At 34.3% G+C, this 21,295-nt stretch overlaps 2 protein-coding genes across 3 annotated transcripts in view; one reads left to right on the top strand and one right to left on the bottom strand.

Annotated features, from left to right (window-relative positions):
- SMAD1 (SMAD family member 1) overlaps positions 1-21,295 on the bottom strand; it is a 411,788-nt gene that overhangs the window by 351,149 nt on the left and 39,344 nt on the right. The window lies entirely within an intron of this gene.
- Positions 1-21,295, top strand: part of OTUD4 (OTU deubiquitinase 4) — a 59,129-nt gene that overhangs the window by 3,417 nt on the left and 34,417 nt on the right. For both annotated transcript variants that reach the window (XM_069105453.1, XM_069105452.1), the window contains exons 2-10: positions 3,615-3,698; positions 10,529-10,579; positions 13,158-13,204; positions 13,835-13,907; positions 14,963-15,044; positions 15,499-15,640; positions 19,991-20,048; positions 20,363-20,480; positions 20,592-20,656. In XM_069105453.1, the coding sequence (XP_068961554.1) occupies positions 3,615-3,698; positions 10,529-10,579; positions 13,158-13,204; positions 13,835-13,907; positions 14,963-15,044; positions 15,499-15,640; positions 19,991-20,048; positions 20,363-20,480; positions 20,592-20,656 (720 nt within the window). The remainder of the gene's footprint in view (positions 1-3,614; positions 3,699-10,528; positions 10,580-13,157; positions 13,205-13,834; positions 13,908-14,962; positions 15,045-15,498; positions 15,641-19,990; positions 20,049-20,362; positions 20,481-20,591; positions 20,657-21,295) is intronic.

Genomic DNA, 21,295 nt, shown 5'->3' with positions numbered 1-21,295 from the left:
ATAGAGGCTAATGATACATAGGTAATGGCAAAATGTATGTTGGGAACATATGGGAGTGGAATGTGGCATTGGTCCCAGGGCTTGGTATTTTAAAAAAAACATGTAAGAATTTATTCTTAGCCTTTAGATGGCTTACAATGTTTTTAACTCCTGGGGTAGTGTTTCAAATACCTTAAACCAGGGGTGGGAAACCTGCTCCCTCTAGGCCACATGTGGTTCTTGTGTGCGTCCTTTTGACTGAGTCCAAGTTTTCAGAACAAATCCTTAAGGGGATTTGTTCTGTGAAGTTTGGATTCAGTCAAAAGGCTGCGCTTGAGAACCTAGAGAGCCACATGTGGCCTTGAGGTCAAAGGTTCCCCACACCTGTTTAAACTGAGGGAGTGGAGACAACAGGTTGAAATACGGAAACAAGAAGGAAGCACATGCAGGAATATAATACTTTGTCTCTAGGTATGTATATCTAAACCTAGACCTTTTGCTTTTTGTATATGTATAATAATAATAACTGGTGTATAGCTGTTTAATGTTTGCAAAAGCACTTTACACATATTTAATTTTAATTCTCTCTACAATGGGGAGAGCAAGGTGCCTTCCTCAACCATTAGGTGTTCCTTACTCCCCAGGGGACTGACCTGAACCTACTTGAGTAGGTCATGGAAATAAAAATAGGATGCTCCCTAGATTACTTGCTGAAGCAGCATTTCTGAGTCTTTTCCCACAGTCAAACAATGTGTTGACATAAAGTATGGTTTTGGAGGAGTCTCATAAATTCATGCCATCTGCATTCATCTACTTGCATATTCATATGTACTTGCATAGTTCTGTATAAGTTAAATCATCAGAATTACTCCTCAGTATTTAGTCATAACATACTTAAAAAGTCATTTCCCCTTTCCAACATTTAAATTCGTTTCTACTGTTCAGGACTTTTTAGAAATTGCTGAATATTGTCCTTTTGAGTGATGAGCTCAATATTCCCTGGTTCTTTTTTGTTGTTGAAATAAAAAAATAAATATATTTATTCCATTGTTTTTGACTTAAAGTAAGCTTTATTCACAGTCTGCCAACTGTTGCTAGGTAAATGGCTCTGACTAGCATTAGTTTGCTAACCTACAGGAAGCCATATCGGATGACAAACTAGAGTGTTTAAAGACAACTAATAATGCCTTAGTTTAATGGTGATATGGTTGCTGTGAATGAGCTTATAATAATGTTTTGGTTCCATAGTATCTGGAATTAGGAATGAGGCATCAGTGATGGGGTTAAAAAATTGATAGTCTTATCAGTCAGCAAATCTTATTGGAACATAGAGATAGTAGTACAGTGGTAGCCAGGTTCTAAAATAGGTTTGAAGATCAATTGAGTTAGGAAGAAATTGACTAGTGTGCTCTTAAAAATACTGCTTTCTATGTGACCTTGGAGAAGTCACTTAACCCCAATTGCCCTCCAAAAAGCAAAAAAAAAGAAAAATGCTGCTTTCAAGTTAACAGTCTGTCTTAAGGTGTCAGTTGCCTAGAATTGGGTGTTGTGCAAGAATATATTTCCACAGGTCTAGACAGTTTTACTCACTATTCAGTATGGAAGCATGCTCAGTTGTGACCTGATAAAAACTTGGGATAGACTCCTCTATAACTGCACTTTGGATTTTTTGCTTAAACTTAGAATAATAGAGAATATTAATTTTTAATACTAACTTTGAACCCATGGACTACTACTATATTTGAGAATCTGAGTTTTCTAATTTAAGTTAATAGTCTAATGCCTCCTTTGAAGAGTTAGAAATAGGAATTTTTAAAAAATTAAAAGCAATACGTTATTGATGTCCTTTATTTTTATATTTGCTTCTGTGTATGTACCTTTCCTCTCCCCATACTTAAGTAAACTAACTACACTTTTCAACAAAGATTATAAAAGAAAAGCAGTTCAACAAAACTAAATAGTTCCCCATCTTGACAAAAGGAGGGAGACATGAGTTTTCTCAGCTATAATTGTATTCAGTAAAATTAGAAATTTTAAGAATTTTTTTACAAAATTTTCCTGTTTCACATCAAAATCAAGATATATAAATACATACATGTATACACGTGTTCATATAGATACATAATACATTTATATATACACGCATGAGTGTGTGTATAGATATGTATGTGTATGTATTATGAACTTGATCATTTAAATGTGGCTTATTTAAAGTAATAGCTTTAAGACTTGGGAGATAAAAACATCCAAGAGAAACTTCAAAAAAAAAAATAATAGGATATTTGTACTTTTAAATATTTCTTGAATGTTCCTTTAAAATCCTTAAAGTTTTAAAACAATGAAGCCCTTAAATTCTAAAATCATAAACATACATTTTTATGTACAGGTTCCAAAAAGTTTCAGAATAGCAAAGGAATAGAAAATACTTTTTTTTCTTTTTTTGGAGGGGGAAGGTAGTACAATTGGGATTAAGTGACTTGCCCAAGGTCACTCAGCTTAGTTTTGTGTTAAATGTCTTAAGGCTGGAGTTGACCTCAGGTCCTCCTCACTCCAGACTCTTCACTGCGCCACCTAGCCGCCCCTAGAAAATACGTTTTTTTTGTAAATCACATGAGAATCATATTTATGTTGTCATGCATTCCCCATATCCCTTCTTTGCCCCCCCCCCATTAGACCTGGAATGGAGTATTGTGCAATTGTGGAATGTGATTTTATGTTGCTTTTTTAAAATTGAGGAGTTGGTGTAGAGAAGCAAAGTGTCCCCTTAGTACAGGAACATTAATAGCTTCATAAAAAAATTTTTTTAAGCTGAAAGACATCATCGAATACATCTCATTAATTTCATACATCTAAAAAATCACATCTCAGAGAGGTGGAGTAATTTGTTTCAAATTCAGACAGAGAGCTAGTTGCATGTTCTCTATTGATGTGCTGGTTTGAGAAGTGCTAATGAGCTCTGATTTCCCATGTGACTGCTTTGTTAAAGAAGTTTGGTAAAGTAGACATTTTTTAAATTTTTTTTTTTAAGCAATCGGGATTAAGTAACTTGCTCAAGGTTACATGGCCAGTTATTTCTGGGTGTGGTGCTGAGTATCTGAGCCTGGATTTGATCCAGGTCATCCCAACACTGGAGCCGGTGCTCTTACTCGCTGAGCCACCTGGCCGCCCCTAAGCAATTGGGGTTAAGTAACTTGCTCAGGATGACACGGCCAGGTGTTTCTGGGTGGGTGCTAAGTGTCTGAGCCCCGGATTCGATCTCCAGGTCTTCTCAACACTGGAGCTGGTGCTCTTACTCGCTGTGCTACCTGGCCGCCCCAAAGTAGACATTTTTAAAAACTAGAACTGCTCTTAGAATCTGTAAGTATTTTGTCATGAAAGCCTTTGCCTGCTTCTAAGATTTTAAAGTATTTTCATTGATAATAAACTATAAAAGGAAGAGAGAATATGGATCGTATAAGATATATCATTGCTATTCAACTTAGAGGAAGGAATTAAAAAAAAAAGGAAAAAGCTCCTGGCTATCACATTGCTTCAGTTCTGCAGGACAGGTTGAAGCTTTGGAAATGGGGAAGGTAATATTTAACTCACATGTGTATTTTGAAAAAAATATCTTGAGTATGTTTTTTCTTTTTTAGGTATTGCATTCTCAGTCTCGACATGTTGAAGTCAGGATGGCCTGCATACACTATCTTCGAGAAAACAGAGAGAAATTTGAAGCGGTAATTTATACAAATGAACATTTTTTTATTGTGTTGATTTCTTAGGCACCAGTCATGGTGTAGGATTTTCTGAAAATGTCATAAAACACGTAAATAGAAGGAATCAAGTAGATCATTTATTGAATTTTTATGGATTTGTTGTTTAGTTGATTTAAAACACTTAAATGGAAGGAATCAAGTGTTACTTACTGAATTTTTATGAATTTGTTGTTGTTTAGTTGATTAGTTATCCTACTCTTTATGACCCCATTTGAGATTTTCTTGGCATAGTGGAGTGGTTTGCCATTTCCTTTTCCATTTCATTTTACCAATGAGAAAGCTGAAGCAGACTTGGGTAAAGGGACTTGCCTAACATCAAACAGCTAGTTAAGTGTCAGATCAGATTTGAACTAAGGTCCTTTTAACTCCATGGCTGGCAGTCTATCCATGGTGCCACATAGCTACTCCTGTTTTTTGTAATTCAATGGTGCTAATTTTTTTTTTTTACTTTTTGGAGGGCAATTGGGGTTAAGTGACTTGCCCAAGGTCACAGCCAGTTTTTGTGTTAAATGTCTGAGGTCGGATCCGAACCCAGATCCTCCTGACTCCAGGGCTGGTGCTCTACTAGGTGTGCTACCTAGCTGCCCCAGTGGTGCTTTTTTTAAGGAATTTTGAAGATCCCCAAATATTATCAGATATTGTTGAATGCCTACTGTGTATGAGGAACATACAAGGATGAATAAAGACACAGACCTTACGAATATAAACTTTGTTACATAGCATTGTGGGGGAATGAGCTGTTTAAGACATTGCTGTAATTTGAATGTGCTTTACAAATTTTCTTAGAATGATACATTAAAAAACACTTCATGAACCCTAGGGAAATGGTAAATAAAATGTAATCAAAGGTACTTAAAAGCTCTTTTCTCAGGATTTATCCTTAGAAAAATCATTTCTATCATACCATTTGTATTAAGTACTAATTGACAGGCAATAGTGCTTAACAAAATGATAGCAACTTAATTTAGCTGTGTTAGTATTTTGGTAAATTATAATGTAATATTAGTGATGATCTGTTTTTATTAGAGTTTAGAGAATTAGGGTTGAAAATTAATGATTTGACAACTTATGGGCATGTTATCTGACAGTTTTACCTTGGTATTTCTTCTTGACTTTGAAAGGATTATAGGAAAGACACTTTTTTGCATATCTCAGTTCTATAACTTAAAAGGCAAAAATACCATCTTCTGAGTTTAGATGTCATCAATCAATCACAAAACTTTAAGGGTTTAGTATGTTATGTTTCTGGGACTATTCTGAGCACTGAGAGTTCAGAGGTAAAACAATCAGTGCCTTCAAGGAACTTATATTCTAATGGGGGAGATAACATATGCACAGCACTGATAGGAGACCATTTGATATGTTAGATGTTAGATTGAAGGCTGGATTTGAATTCTGAGCATCAGACCACTTCTCAGCCGGGTGATCCCATAGATATCACCTATAGACTCCTGTCAGCAAAAAGGAGAGAATTATAATAGTATCCACTTAATAGAGTTCAAGGATAGAACGAGATAATATATGTTAAGTGCTTTGCAAACCTTAAGAGTACTCAATAAGTACTAGTTATTTTTATTGTCGGTCAGGAAGAAGTATAATAGGTACTCAGTGGACAGTTAACATGGCAATTAAAATATAATACCGATTTGAATAATACAGCAATCTTAGTTCCAGCAAGACAATTTGGAAAAATAGGGTGGTATGAAATGATACATGAGACTAATCCTTATTTAAAAAAAACGATACACTGTTGCTGATAAGAATTTAATGTCAAATTGCATATATTTATGTGTCTTCTTTTCAGTGATTAAATACTTTTGTAATCTTAACTAAAAATGAATAATTTGTCATTTTAGAATGTGTAATTAGCTTGCTTCCTTCAACTAAAATAAGTTTTATTCTTGAGAAAAATAGTGCAGAACTTATATAGTATAAATAGCTTCTGATCTCAATTGTTATGTCAAGGTAACTGTTGAGTTGTGCTGTATGTAAAAATTGAAAGGACTTCTTCTTTAAACATCTTAGATTGATGCCTACCCTTTTTGCTCTACTTACATTATTAAACTATCACCTCATACCTGTATTATTTCACTCACACCAATCTTGGAGTAGGAGGCAACAATCAGAAGTCATCTAGTCCAATAATAATGAACAATTATCCCCATCTACAACATCTTGACAAGTCATACTGTCTCTGAGGACCTCTGATGATGGAGAATTCGCTAACTTCTGAGACAGACTATTTTACTTTTGGACAAGCATAATTATGGTGAAGGTTCTTACTTAGATCAAGCCTAAATATGCCTTTACACTTCAATACCTGTTGCTTTGATTTCAAGGAAGACCAAGTCTAATCCATTGTTCACATGACAATCCATCAAATACTTGAAGACCAGACAACTATTATGTCTCCTCTACCCCCTAGGCTAAACACCCCCAGTTCCTTCAGGTCTCCAGTTCATTCACCATTCCTTTTAATCTCCCTTGGAATGCATACCAGTTTCAGTCTTCAATATGTTTTCCTCAAAACTGAACAGAGTACTCCAAATGTTCGAAGTGTCGATCTCTCTTCCAGTTTATCTTGTATAGTTACTAGATGAATGTTTCTAACACATGGTCTTCAACATGACTCTTAAACATTTTTGCTTCTCAAGGCCATCATTAATATTAGAATCATAGCCTCATAGATTTAGAATTATGAGGGATGTTAGGGGTCATCTAGTCTAGTCTTGTCCCTTTCCAAACTGATTTTGCCCTACTCCATAACAGGTTAATCTTCATAGAACCAGTCCAATTTCCTCATTCTGTGATCATAATCACAATTGTTTCCTTTTGCCTTTCATCTTGTTTTTCTTGTATTTAGATTACAATACTTAATTCTCCATACCAATCTACTGCTATTCATCCTTCAAAGGAAAACTCAAATCCTCTTCAGTGAAGATTTTCTGATGATTTTAACTTATAGTATATTGGGTGGGTTCTGTTTTTCTAATTAAGGAATATTAACTGCACAATAAAAAGAACATTGACTCTGGAGTGAGAGGCTTTCTATGTGTGACTTTGGGCAACTCTGTTAACTTCTCTAGGCATCAGTTTCCCCTTTTGTAGATCTATGATGCAGTGATCCTAATTTCTTTTGCAGTATTAAGTGCCAACTATGTGGCAGGCACTGAGCTAAGCATTGTAGGGGTCTCCTACCCTTGTCTTCCCATGGGGGGTGGGGCGGTGCCTTCTTGGCATAGTATATCCTTTTTACCATTCCACAAAAAACGTAAGAACTGAAAAGGCCCACAGGAACACATAATGCAGCAGAACACAAAAGGACTTTATAGTAGCCATAAGCAACACAGTTCTTCCTCTGGTGAGTCTCACTTTCTACAGTGTAACTAAGTTTCTTAACTTACAGTACCTCTCCATAGTGTGAACTTGGGAGAACTGAACTAGGAATTGTAAGAACATAGAATCTAATGGGGGAGAAAACATTGGAACTGGTGACTAGGGAACAATATATTGGTCTGAAGTTAAAAGGGTAGCGAGTAGAACCATAGGACAATTGATTGATGTGCCCTTTCTAAAAGTAGTGGTATTATTGATTTAATTATAGTTTCTATGGCAAGAAGAGCCATTGTGTAGTGGGTGGAATATGGGACAGGTCTCCAGAAGATGGCTGGGGTGGGTGACTGACTGGATTGTGGAATATGGTTTAGTTCAGGCCATGTTAATGCCTGTGACCCTTTTTCACCTGAGAAATTTTTACATGACTACAGTTTTATAAGTATATAAAATAGGTATCCAAATGAAACATTTACTGATAATCAGATTTATTTTAAAACAGTTCTTTGATATATGCATAATTGATAAAGACAAAAGCAAATTTGCATGCTGAGATGGATGTGCTTGTTTATTTTTATGTAAATTAAATATTGGCAGAATATTTCATACTGCAGGATGTAGAGCATCTTCAACATTTTAAATTTGATTGATATTTTGATTTTATAATTGTTGATGCTGTGAACGCTACTTCACATAAATAAGTAATACAAAATGGTAGAAGTATATTTAGGGCCATTTCAGGGATTGTTGGAATTTCCATCCTAATCCCAAACCAGAATTCATCAAACAGTTTTGTATGCGCAGTAAAAACACTGCAATTTATAACATGCAATAGTTGTTAATCTGAGCTGAGGTGTTTCTGACATCCTTCCTTGGGTGTAGCGTGATATGATGGCATGTGCAGCACAAAGTGTGCATATTGTATGTTCAGAACCAAGACTGCAGTGAAGTTATGTGATGCAACATGGACAAGTGCTTCCAGAATCACCTTGGATTCATTACACATTTGATTTTTAATTAATTTTTGGTTGTTGCAAATTCAGAAACCTTTTACTGTTGCCAAATTTTTTGAGACCCCCCCACATTCAGTTAACCCCACATAGGGTCGAAAACCACAGTTTAAGAAGTTCTAGTCTAGTTGGTATGGGGTCCACTGGATAGTATGGACTATGTTAGTGATATTCCTGTGAATCCCACCCAATTGCCTAGACTCCTAGCTTTAGCCTGTGGTTTAGAGTCTCTTCGGAAGAGAAATAAATAAGGGTATTAAAATAGCACCTGAACATTCTGCCTTATGAACTGTCATGAAAACCCTGGCTTCCCCAGAAGGGAAATAAAGATTTCTAGGCGAACCCTTTTTTCATTCTAGCTGCATCTGAATTACAGTAATAGTAGAGTACAAAATCCAAGGCCCTTCCACCCAGTAGTGTGACTTGATTCCCTGTTGTTCGTTCAGCATTGAGGTGCCACATGAAGGATCTATGCTAGAACTCTTGGAACTGTGTAGTTCCGCTTTCCAGTATGCCAGCCAAGAACTTATCTTTTCAGGAGTTCTTGGTGCTGCACCACTTCCCTGACAGCTACTGGCTAGAGGTTGTTTTCTAGGGCTGCCATATGTTTGAGATCTTGTGGCTTCTTTGTGCCTTGCCCCCATTCACTCATTATGGTCCCTACCCCAACATCACAACTCTACTGTGTTTTGGCTCTCTATGGAAGAAAGGCGAAAAAGATTCCCTTTTAACATTAAATTGTAGACCCCTGCATGAGAATTTATTTAATGTCTATTAAGTAAGTAAATACTTAATACTATAAAAATTAGGGGTTGTATCAATTGCCTTTAATAAACTATTGTTGGGGTGGTGGGAGGGGGAGTTTCTAACCTCACAAGAGATAGAGGAAAGCATAAAATGTAAAATTGACAATTTTGATCATAAAATTAAAAATTTCAGCAACTAAACTTGTGTGAATAAAATCTGGAAAGAGGAAAAACATCGAAATATCATATGAGTCTCATCCAAATATATAGGGAATTGACGTATATAGCATGCAAAAATGTCAAAGAAAAAGTGTTAGAGTATGAGAGTAGTTTTTAAAAATTGAAATTATGGAAATATGATTTGAATAACCAGTCATTAAAAAATAAATACTTGGATATTTACCTCACCCTTCAAGTTGGCAAAGATGAAAAAAGATGGGAAGAAATGGATGTTGGAAAGGTTATGGAAACATAGGCATACTAAAGCATTATTGGTGGAGCTGTAAAGGGGTCAAACCTTGTTGGTTTTCAATTTGCAATTGTGTAGAAAAACATAGCTGTTTATATCTAGCATTTTTCTTACTGAACCATATACTCTTCAGAAAGTTGGACAGGAACAAATAGAATATTCATAGCACTATTCTTTGTGGTAATAAAGCTTAGGAAACAAAAGTGGGTATATGCTCTCTTATCAGTATTGTAAATGAATGCAATATGGATATTGTATATGAATGCAATTGGATGTTACTGTATAGTAAAAAAATATAGAAATTCAGGAAATGAGAGCAACCAAGAAAAACTGATTCAGAATAAAATAAGATCAGTCAAGAAAACAATATATACAATGACTGTGATAAAGATCACTTAAAAGGAAGTTGGATTCTGAGAAATGGTATGGAAGAGTGGCTAAAACATAATTAACATACTTAATTCCTTTTGAAAGAGAGAGATGTGGGGAGGTATACTAGGACACTTTTTTTTTGTATAACATGGTATACAACAAGTCTTAGTGCAGCTAATCTTTACTAACTTAAAATTGAAGCTTTAATAGTGTATTACATTTAATAGATTTTCTTTGTTACACAGGAAGGTTCATTTCTAGAGGGCTGGGTGAGAAGTGACTATGATATAAAGACAAAACATAATAATAAAACTTGAACTTTTTAAAAGATAAAAGAAATAGCTACCCTCAATTCAGATTTACCTTGTATGAATTTATTAATCACATCTGTGATTTGAAAATCACACATTTGAAAATTAGTACATATGTTCATTCTGTGCTTATATAGTCTGTAGAGGTGGTTTGCTTATTTATTATAATGAGTCATTTTGTTGAAACTAAATAAAGATCAAAGTGATGATGCTTGATGTACATACTATTTCCAAGTCCCTTTGCTCTAATGCTGGTTCCCTGGACAAGTTATGTCTCTCCAAGCAATTCAGACCTTACTCTGTAGCTTCTTATTGTAATTTTATGTCTGTGTTTCATCTCCTCAATTAGATTATGATCTCCTTGTGAGCCCGAATTATAATTTTATATTTTACAGCTCCTAATATGGTACCAAGTGCATAGTGGGTACTCAGTATATATTTCGTTGAATTAACAAAATTATGCTTTTATTTTATTATATCAGTGAAGTAATATTTTTGAGGTAATTTTAAAATGGTGTTCCTAATTAATATTTCTGTTATTTCTTTCCAGTTCATAGAGGGGTCATTTGAAGAGTATTTAAAACGCTTGGAAAACCCACAGGTATATATTTCTTTTACTTGAATACTGACAATGTAGATCGTTGCCCCTATATGGTTTAGTGGGCTGTGGTGGTTAAAAAGGGTCAGGTGGTGAGTGGTCTTCCTTTTAGTCTAAATTACTATATAGTAGGGATAGGGACTAGGGACTATCTCTGTAACTTCATTAATATATAGAACTTCTCAGCTGAAGATCCTCCCTCTACTAGTGCAGGGGAAATATCTTCTCTGAAACGGAACTTAATTGGAACACTGAAAAATCAAGTGATTTGCCCAGGGTCATTATAGCCAGTATGTATGAGAGGCAGTACTTGAACCTAGGTCTTACTGACTGAGGTTGGCTTTCTTTTTTAAAATTTAATTTAATTTTTCAATTAATGAGCATTGATTTTTTTCCCCCCCTTCTTCCCACTATGCACCATTGAAAAAAGAAAAAAACCTAATGTAATAAGTAGCTATAGTCAAGCAACACAAAAAGCTGGGTTGTTTGTCCAAAATATATCTTATTCTGCATCTTGAATTCATTTCCCTTTCAGGATGTATAGAGCATATTTTCTCACATTAGTCCTCTAGAATCATGATTGATCATTTCATTCATCAGAGTCTTTAAGCCTTTCATAGTCTTTACAGTGTTGTTGTATACATTATTCTTTGGGTTTTGCTAAACTTCATTCTGCATCAGTTCAAATAAGTTTTCCTAGGTTTTTCAGAAATCATCTCCTTTTGTCATTTCTTATAGCATGATAATATTTGTTCAGCCATTCCCCAGTTGATGGGTTATCTCTTTATTTTCTAATTATTTGCCATTACAAAAACAGCTGCTGCAATATTTTTATACATATGGGTCCTTTTTTCTTTCATATTTCTCTTTATGTATAGACCTAGCAGTGGTATCATGGAGTCAAAAGGTATGCCTGATTTAGTAACTTTGGGAACATAGTTCCAAATTGCTTTCCAGAATGGCTGGACCAGTTCACAGCTCCACCAACAGGGCATTATTGTGCTTGTTTTCTTGCAATCCTTCTAGCATTTGTATTTTCCCTTTTTCCCACCACCAGTCTTGCCAGTCTGTAAGGTACTACCTCAGAGTTGCTTTAATTTGCATTTCTCCATAGTGAAACATGGAGAAATTTTTTGGACAGCTAAGTGGCACAGTAGATAGAACACTGGGCTTGGTGTCATGAACCCTAATCTTCAAATTTGTCCTCAGACATTTACTAGATGTGTGACTCTGGGCAAGTCATGTAATCCTCTTTACCTTGGTTCCTCATCTGTAAAATGAGCTGGAGAAGGAAATGGCAAACCTCTCTACTATCTCTGCCAAGAAATCCCTAAATGGGGTCACAAAGAGTCTGACTGAAAAAAAAAATTGTGATTTAGAACTTGTTTTTTTTTAATGTGTGTAGGTAGCTTAGATTTCTTTCCTTGAGAACTTTCTGTTTCTTTGACTACTTATCTTTTGGGGAGTGACTTTTAGTTATTCTTATCAACTTAAATAATTTCCTTCTATTACTTGGATATGAAATCTGAGAAACTTGCTGCTAAGGTTTTTTCACTTTTAACTTCCGGTGTCTGGATCTCTATCCACTACACTGTACTATCTCTTCCTATAAATAAGTCTGTTTTTAATGAGCCTGATAGGACCATAGGATTACTATGTAATTTCCAAGTCTCGGGGCTTATTTTTTATAGTATATGACAGGCCTGTTTCTCCTTGATTCCTTATTTCTTTTAAAGTAGATATTAGGGGCACATTTTGTATTTGCAAACATCCTCAAATTGAATGGAGGATGGGGCACTGTTTGACTAATTGTAAAGTGGAGGTCTTTAGGATGGCTCATTAATTGTCTTTTCTGTTGCAACTATTTAGTGGGAATAATACTGGACTTAGAGGCAGAAGACCTGGGTTTGAGTCTTTGCACTGCCATTTTTTAACTGTAGGATGTTAGACAAGTTACTTAGCCTTTGTGAGCCTTAGTTTTCATTCTTGAAAGATGGGGTAATATATCTGTTCTGCCTATCCTTTGACATTATGAGGATTAAATAAGTATCTAAAAGTATTGCATAAATACAAATATGTTTCATATATAAACACACAAATGCAAAAGTACTTCATAAATACAAATGCAAGGTGTTGGTATTATAATTATCTTAATGAGATTTGTTTTTTAAAAATATATATTGGTGCTTTTGCAAGTGTGTGGATGGTAGGAGGGATTAAATTGTTCGTTTAGTGATTTAGAGGGCATTTAGATTAGCTCTTAAAGTTACTGGTTTCTTGTGCCTTTTACAAGCTATGAGGTGTGAATGAAGCTTATCTGAGAAAGAAGTTGAGATTATATAGTTTTATATGACTGAGGGGAAAAAAGGGTAAATTTATAGATGACGCCCCTATGACGTCATCTCTTCCTGCTTTTAGATTGTTTGGTGAGGTGTGAATGTCTTTTGTCTCCTGAATATTTGGTAGGTAAGGATTTCATGTTACTCCACAGCTGGGGATGAGAGGTAGGTGGGAGTGGGTTGTTTACCAGAGGTAAGATAAAAATAGAAAAATTTGTGAATAAACTCTGTTTCCTAAACAGGAATGGGTTGGACAAGTGGAAATAAGTGCCCTTTCTCTTATGTACAGGTAACAAATTTTTATTTTAATAAAAAATACTAAATCACTTAATATAAAAATAGTTGCATGAAGAAAAAAGGGAAAAGTTATTTCACCATATTTCAAAATGTTAAACAAGCAAAACCATTTTACAGTTAATTAGCTGTATAGCACTTTATTTGTCAGTAAAACTTCAAACTACTTTCAAATGTAAATTTGCCAGCTTTAAAATTGTAAGTTAAAAATTTTTAGAAAGGAACAAATTAGAAAATTTCTGAACTGTATAAATTACCTCATCAATTAGACAGCTAGATATCTTTCTGCATAACCAGAGCAAGTAGTAATCTATGTTAAGAGAAATGACATGCACTGAACATTCTCTAATTTGATTGTCTTGCCCTAAGTAGAGAGGATAATTTCTTCTCCCTCCTTCCACTTTTTGCAATGACTTCATGTGCTTCATCTTAAAGAATTTCTTTCCCTATGTGTAAGGAGTCATGGTATTTTTTTCTGATTTTATTTTTTAATCTCTCCCCTGCCCTCTCCCCCAAGTGTTTGCAAAACATGGCAAGTTTATATCTTTATCAAGTCTGATTCCTTAGAGTGTTTTCCATAAGACATTTTTCTGAAGTTTTCTAATTTTTGTTTTTTAAATTTCAGGAAAGATTTTGTAATTTATCAGGAACCAAATGCTGCTCCTTCTCATGTAACTGAAAATAACTTTCCTGAAAAGGTACAACTTTTCCTAAATACTCTTACAGACATTGAGGAAGGGAGCTGCTCAGTTATAGCCTAAAATTTCCAAGTCATGTATTTTTTTTCCTATAATTTAACTTTGAGATATGTCAACATTATGGGTCATAAGTTTTCCAAATTTTGTTTTTTAAAGTTGTTATTAAAAGGCAGCCAGTCATCTTTTAACTTGAGGATGTCAGTATATGTACATCTTATTTACAAAATACTATATTGAACTATATTGAGAGCATTTCCATTTTAAGTACAGAAAGATATTGCTATAGAGTAGCTCTGTCTTAATGCATTGGAATGTTTTTATGTAAAGACTGAATATTACCGTAGTCCTAAAGTTATTTGAATATGGAAGACCTTTCATGCAAGAGTCCTTGGTAGGTATACTGTCTATTAAAAATGTGTTCACTTTTTTTTTTTTTAAGCAATCGGGGTTAAGTAACTTGCTCAAGGTTACACAGCCAGTTATTTCTGGGTGTGGTGCTAAGTGTCTGAGCCCGGATTTGATCCCCAGGTCATCCTGACACTGGAGCCGGTGCTCTTACTCACTGTGCTACCTGGCCGCCCCTACATTTTATAGATTATAAAAGTTACAAGCATTTAATGAGATAAAAACTGGTTAGAAAATGCTAAAACCAACATTCATTTTAGTAAAGTCAGATTTTTTTGTGAGGAGTGAGGGTCAGGGGAAGTAAAGGAAAATTGGTCTGTAAAGAAAAAATCCTTTTCTGTGGCATTTTAACTTGATGGTTTTACTATTATGTGACCAGTTTTGCTTTATATAAATCCATGTAATGCTTAATATTCTAGCTCAAAAGGAAACCTGATTTAAATACTGCATTTATGGAGGATTTCTGATGCTCAAACAGCTACTGCTCTGAATTTTTTCAATTTAGTATATAAGAATTCTATATGATAATGTTGGACACAAACAAGTTTTTGAATTCCCCTTGTGGAAAGTAATTTATTTCAAAGTTGTTCAGTAGGTGAACCACAACATTGCAGATAATTACCAAAATGTTTTTTTTTTTTGCTCTTCAGGTATTATTGTGTTTTTCAAATGGAAATCATTATGATATCGTCTATCCCATAAAATATAAAGACAGTTCTGCTATGTGCCAGTGTAAGTATTACTGCTTTAGCTATACCAGAGAAATATGAAATAATATTCAATATGCAAGGTATAAAACCTTAATTCTCATGACATGAAACAAATATCACAGATTGTATAGTGCTATAATCAACTTACACAAAACTAGATAATTTGAATGAATACTTTTTCTTAGAGAAGGAAGACAGGTTCATGGGAGCACCTATATTCTCAACTTTCCAGTGTTTCTGATTTGGGTGGTTTGAATGGAGGAATTTGAGTGAGCATATTCTGGGAGAGGCAGGTGGAAATGAAGTTGAAATCCTTGTGATAGGGCTGGTTGATCTATAATAACTAGCTAACAGGGTAAAATCATCTGGGAGCCTCTCCATTTCCCCCTGATTCTTGGGGATAGTTTTGTACTTGTAAAATAAAATAACCAGAGTCAATATTCCATTGAATACATTTCTCTGTTTTTCAATTGCAGCTCTCCTTTATGAATTGCTCTATGAGAAGGTATTTAATACTGATGTTAGCAAAATCCTAATGGGGCTAGAGCCCTCTGTTGAAGTAGTTGAAGAAAATATTGCTAACAGTGAAATATCAGATTCGGAAGAAGAGAGTTGCAAGTAAGAACCGCTTTGTACATAAATACTGAATTTTTTTTAAAGCTGGTGTAGTATGCAGTGAATAATACAGCCCCTGATGTAGCTAAGCATTTACAACTCTTCTCAAGAAATAGGGTTTTTAACCGCTAGTTTATGGATATGAATTCTATTAAGATGGAGCCTTGTTTTTATTTTATAGTAGTGTATTAGAATGTATTTCATGTTTTATACCACAAACACTTCACAGTAATGCATCTTTGTCTACAACAGCAAAAGCTTTAACCAAAACTTTCTGGTATCATGACCACAACATTCCTTACTTGAAGTTTTTCATCCCTCTACTAGAAGGATGTTTCAAAATTAGTCTTTTGGAACAGGTGTTAATCATAGCATTTGATATGATTTCTGTTCTCTTGTGGTGTCTTCAATTACATTGTTTAGTCATTGTGTATAATGTTCTCCTGAAATTTGACCCCACCATCATACAATTGGAAGCACCCTTAGAGATTGTCTTTCTAACCCCCTAATTTTATGTATTAGAGCTCAAAAGATATTAAGGGACTTAATCTAAGGTTATATGGATAGTAAATTGCTCAATTGAGGTTTGAATCCAGATGCTAAGACTGTAAATTCAGTATTCTATATGATAATTATTCTTTCCTAATTAAAAAAAATCATGAGTCAACCTGCCAATAGAAAGTAAATTTAATACATCAAATTTAATACAATGTGAACTTCATGTGTACATCATATTATACAGATGCATCCCTTATTTATGCTTTTTTTGATTATTCATCAGTTCCTATGAATCTTTGATGTTCTTTGTAGCATAGCCATATTTTGTTAGAAGTCATCTACCATGATTAATTTGGGTCTTCTACATGTGCCACTTGGATAGTTTATAGATTACCCCAGAAAATGCTACTAGGAATATTTTTGCTTTTATGGATTCATTCTGTCATTGATATCCTTGGTTATTATACCTGGAGGGGGATTGCTGGATTAAGGACTATTTATGGTTTAATAACTTCTCATGTAATTCTAAGTTGATTTCTACACCAAATCCATAGCTCCATTTGTGGTGTATTAGTGTGCCTGCCTTCCCACAGCCATTTGAATACCATCAAAGATGACAAAATTTGTGGGAGGAACAAGTGAAAAATCTCTCCTGTTTTTGCACAGCACCTCCTGTATGTTTCTTAGTAGTTCTTTTTATCTTTTCCTTGGTTGTGTTTTTACTTTTATTGGGTACTAAGTTGTTACTTTCCTTTGCTTTCTGATCTTAATCTGTTGTGATTTTTATTTTTTAACTTGTATCAGACACCTTTGATGTCTACCCATATATAATCAAACAAGACAAAGTCCTGTATTGGTTGTGTCCAAAAAATAAATATATCTTAATCTGTACTCGAGTCTATCACCTCTCTATCAGGAGCTGGGTAGTATGTTTCATCATGTGTCTGCTGGAATTTGCATTTATCAGATTAAGTGTTTAAAAGTCAGCTATCTTTATAATGTTATAGAAATCATTTTAGTTCCCTGTGTAATTAGTTATACAAGTCTTTCTAGGTTTCTTTGAAATTGGCCTTTCATCATTTCTTACAGTGATATTTCTATCTCTTCAAATTCATATGCCATGACAGCACTGCTGTAAATATTTTGGTTTACACAGGATCTTTTTCTCCTGTGATCACTTTGGAGTATAGAATTAGTATTTCAGTGGGTTTAAGGGGATGTGGTTGTAGGTACATAGGTGGTATATATATCATATATATGTGTACACATACATATGTGTATGGTTGCGTGTATCATATATGTGCATATATGATACACACATCCCTTGCAGGTACACACACATTTTAGTAGCCCTTTGGGCACAGTTCCAGATTGCTTTCCAGAATGACTAGACTGATTCACAGCTTTACTAACAGTGTATTAATGTACCTGTTTTCTTATAGCTCTTCTAGCATTGTCAGTTTCCATTTTTGTCCACTTTGACAATCTTCAGAGTTATTTAAATTTGTTTTAAATAGATTCAGAATACTTTTTTAATATGGCTTTTGAAAACTTGGATTTCTTCATCTGAAAATTGCCTTTTTATATCATGAAGATTTATAAATTGGGGGATGGCTCTTTGGTTTATCAGTTTGAATGAGTTCTCTGTATATATCAAAAATGAAACCTCTTAAAGAAACTACAAGGATTTTTTTTTCCATTCAACTTTTTTCTTTTATAATTTTAACTGCATTGGTTTTATTTGTGTAGAACTTTAATTTTGTTTGATAATTGTCTCTTTTACCTTATTTGGTCCTCTGTTTCTTGTTTGGTCATAAACATTCCTCTATCCACAACTCTGACAGGTATTTTCTTCCATGCTTCTCTGATTTCTTTATGATACCACTTTATGTTTAAGTCATGTACCCTTGGTGGTATGATGTGAGATATTGGTCTGTATCTAACTCTGCCCGGACACTCTCCAATTTTCCTAACAGTTTTGTTGAATAATAAGTTCTTAACCCCAATAAGATCCTTAAGGTTCTCTAGATAAACCATCAAGTCATCTTCAAAAAGCAATTTTGTTTTCTCTTTTGTTTTGCAGTAATATTTTTTTTCGTGTATAGTGTTTTCTTTGATTTCTAATTTCTCCACCTTTAGTTCCTGAGTTGGGGCTTTGTTGCCTCCCTTCCTGTGCTTCTCTTATGGCTGATTTTTGGTGCAGTTCTGGGAAGGAGGGTGTCTTTTAGTATTTCTCATTGGATTTCTTTTTCATTATGCAAACTTCTGGGTTTTTCTGGAGTAGATGTTAGGAGAGACAGGTATCATGCTTCTCATTCAGGCCACTCACCATCTTCAAAGTAGATTTTTCTGTTGGCAGGGCTTCATTGCTTCACAATTCTATTGTATATGCTTGTATTCATTTAGATGGGTAAATGATAAATAATTCTGTCGAATTTTTAAGTTATGTACCTTATCTGGTACTAGTGAACAATGGCAACAGATAGGAATGAATTTTAGTAACATAATTTTCTTCTATCACCATTTCTTACATAATATCTACTTCTTGGTATATAACCACTATTTTAAAATTCTCAGATTTTCATTTTTCTTAAGTTTCTTGAGAAGCATTTAAGTTGGGGCAACATTTTATGTCATAGAGGGGCAGCTAGATGGCACAGTGAATAGAGCCACCTGCCCTAGAGTCAGGAAGACATGAGTTAAAATATGACTTTAGACACTTAACACTGACTAGCTGTGTGACCTTGGGCAAATCACTTAACCTCTGCCTTACCCCTCCAAAAAAAACCCCAAAGCATTGTATGTCATATATTGGCCAATCCTAACACATTTCCCTCAGTGAAAATGGAAAATGTTAAACAGTAGCGATACTCCATATAGGACAGAGGGAGAAGTAGCTCAGTAAGAATAATCATATGAGAAGAATTTACTAAGAAAAGGTCTGTTCTTTTTTTTCTTTTTTTTTGCACAGTCTGATTGTTGGTTCTTTGCCAAAATTTCAAGCAAATCCAAACTTTCAAAGCCCTCCACAGACATTTAATAAATGATTGCCTAATGATAGTAATAATAACTAATTTAGCACATGCTAAATGCTTTGCAATTCTTCTCTCATTTGATCCTCACAACAAACTTAGGAGGTAATTGCTATTGTTATAATTATTTTATAGATGAGGAGACTTAGGCAAATTGGTTAAGTGACTTCCCTGAGGGTGACATAGCTAGAAAATATCTGAATCCAAATTTGAACTCGAGTCTTCCTGACTCTAGGCAAACTGCTTTGTCAACTGAGCCACTATGCTAAACCCATGAATGAAGTGATGAAATGAAAGTAGTCATTTTGGGTACAAAGCAAATCCTATGAGTGAAACCTGAGGGACTCTGCTGATTCTTTTGGTTTTAATGGGACTTTTCATGTATCAAATAGGGATTAAAATAAATAAAAGAAGAAATTCCTTTTCCTAGAAAAGTATTTTTGTTACTATGATATTTAATTGATAATGGGACAAGTGGCACATTTTAAAAAACTACTTTTTGTGTTAGGTTTTTTTAACCTTACCTTTATGAAATTATTCCATTTGCATTTTCTTGCTAGTGAGTGAGCAGCAACGTTTCCTAAGAATGAAAATCTGAACATAGAAAGCTAAAGTTTAGATTTTAGTAAGTAAATTACTTTGATATACCCGACAACATTGCTGAGGGTAGGGGAGCCCAGGTTCATTTATATTTTGGAGAAGTACACTGGGAATTTTCATTATTGTAGCGAAATAAGATTTTGGGTTTAATAGAATACAAACTTCTGAAACTATTGAATGCTTTTATTTGCATAATTCCTAATTATAATTGTATTCTTTGTAGGGGTAAAGCTACCACAGTTAATGATATGAATGGATTTAAGTCTCTGTCAGGCAATCAGGTATTTTTTTATGGTTTTAACTTTTTTCATTTAGCTAGTTTTGCAAAAGCATACGAATTTTTAACCTTTCATTTTTCTCCTCTGTGGCAACTTTACAATAGCAATTTAATAAAATTGGTATCTTGATCCTTTGACCTTTAGTCATAAAGTTGATTTTATTTAGTGCCCATTTACTATTTAAAATTTTATATGTGGTTTCCTAAATTAATAAGTTTTGGCCTCCATTGAATTTTTTATTTTGGGAATTAGACCTAGAAGTTATATGAGAATATAATTCAGCATTGCATGTATTTCATATTGTTTTGTTTGTTCAGCATCTGAAGAAAAATGGAAACTCTACTTGCCTTCCTGTTTCGAGAAAAGTCCTTAAGTCACTCAACCCAACTGTCTACAGAAATGTAGAATATGAAATTTGGCTACAGTCTAAACAAGGTGAGAATATCAAATTGCATATACGAACAATAGACAGATTTTTTTTAAAGTCTTAATTTGCATATTAAGAAAAAAATTATAAATTACTTCTGTTCTCAATTTTTCTCCCAGCTCAGCAAAAGCGTGATTATTCTATTGCTGCTGGCTTGCAGTATGCAGTTGGAGATAAAGGCAGAGTAAGTGATTAGGGGGAGGTTATACATGAGATTATTAAGTCATTGGTTTCAGGAAAACTTTCTTATTGCTTTATTTTAAATATGATTTTGGAAATTTGGACTTTTTAATGTGCACATTAATAGCTTAAAAGTATTAAATAGGTTCTTTGAATTAACTGAATAAATTGAAAGTTTATAAAATGAGAATTTGTGTTTTGCTGTTGCTAGTACATAACATCTCATCCTCCTCTCCTGTACCTTAAAAAAATTGTCTCCAATAGTGCTTGAGGTTTTTTTTATCCTTAATTTTTTCTTAGCAAAGGATCTTACATACTAAATTTCATTGCAATTTAGCATTATGATGTGTTTTATCCTTATGATAGCTAAGGACTATCAAGAAAGTTTGTGGGGGGTAAAAGAAAAACTCAAATTCAAACAACTCAATAAATTTCCACTTCATGTCCATCAGATTGGCAAAATTAACAAAAAAGGGAAAATGACAATTGTTGGAGGGTCTGTGGGGAAACGTGTACATTGCTATAATGTTAGAGTAGCTGTGAATTGATACCTCCATTTTGGAAAACAATCTGGAACTGGGCCCAAAGCCACTAAAGTGTGTGTGTGTGTGTGTGTGTGTGTGTGTGTGTGTGTGTGTGTGTG

Source organism: Petaurus breviceps, unplaced genomic scaffold (genome assembly GCF_028583685.1).
Source record: "Petaurus breviceps papuanus isolate PSGF00001 unplaced genomic scaffold, PetGlider_PUasm1.0 76, whole genome shotgun sequence".
NCBI classification, from domain to species: Eukaryota; Metazoa; Chordata; class Mammalia; order Diprotodontia; family Petauridae; genus Petaurus; species Petaurus breviceps.
The sequence above is the reverse complement of the archived record's forward strand: the minus strand, read 5'-3'. Positions and strand labels throughout refer to the sequence as shown.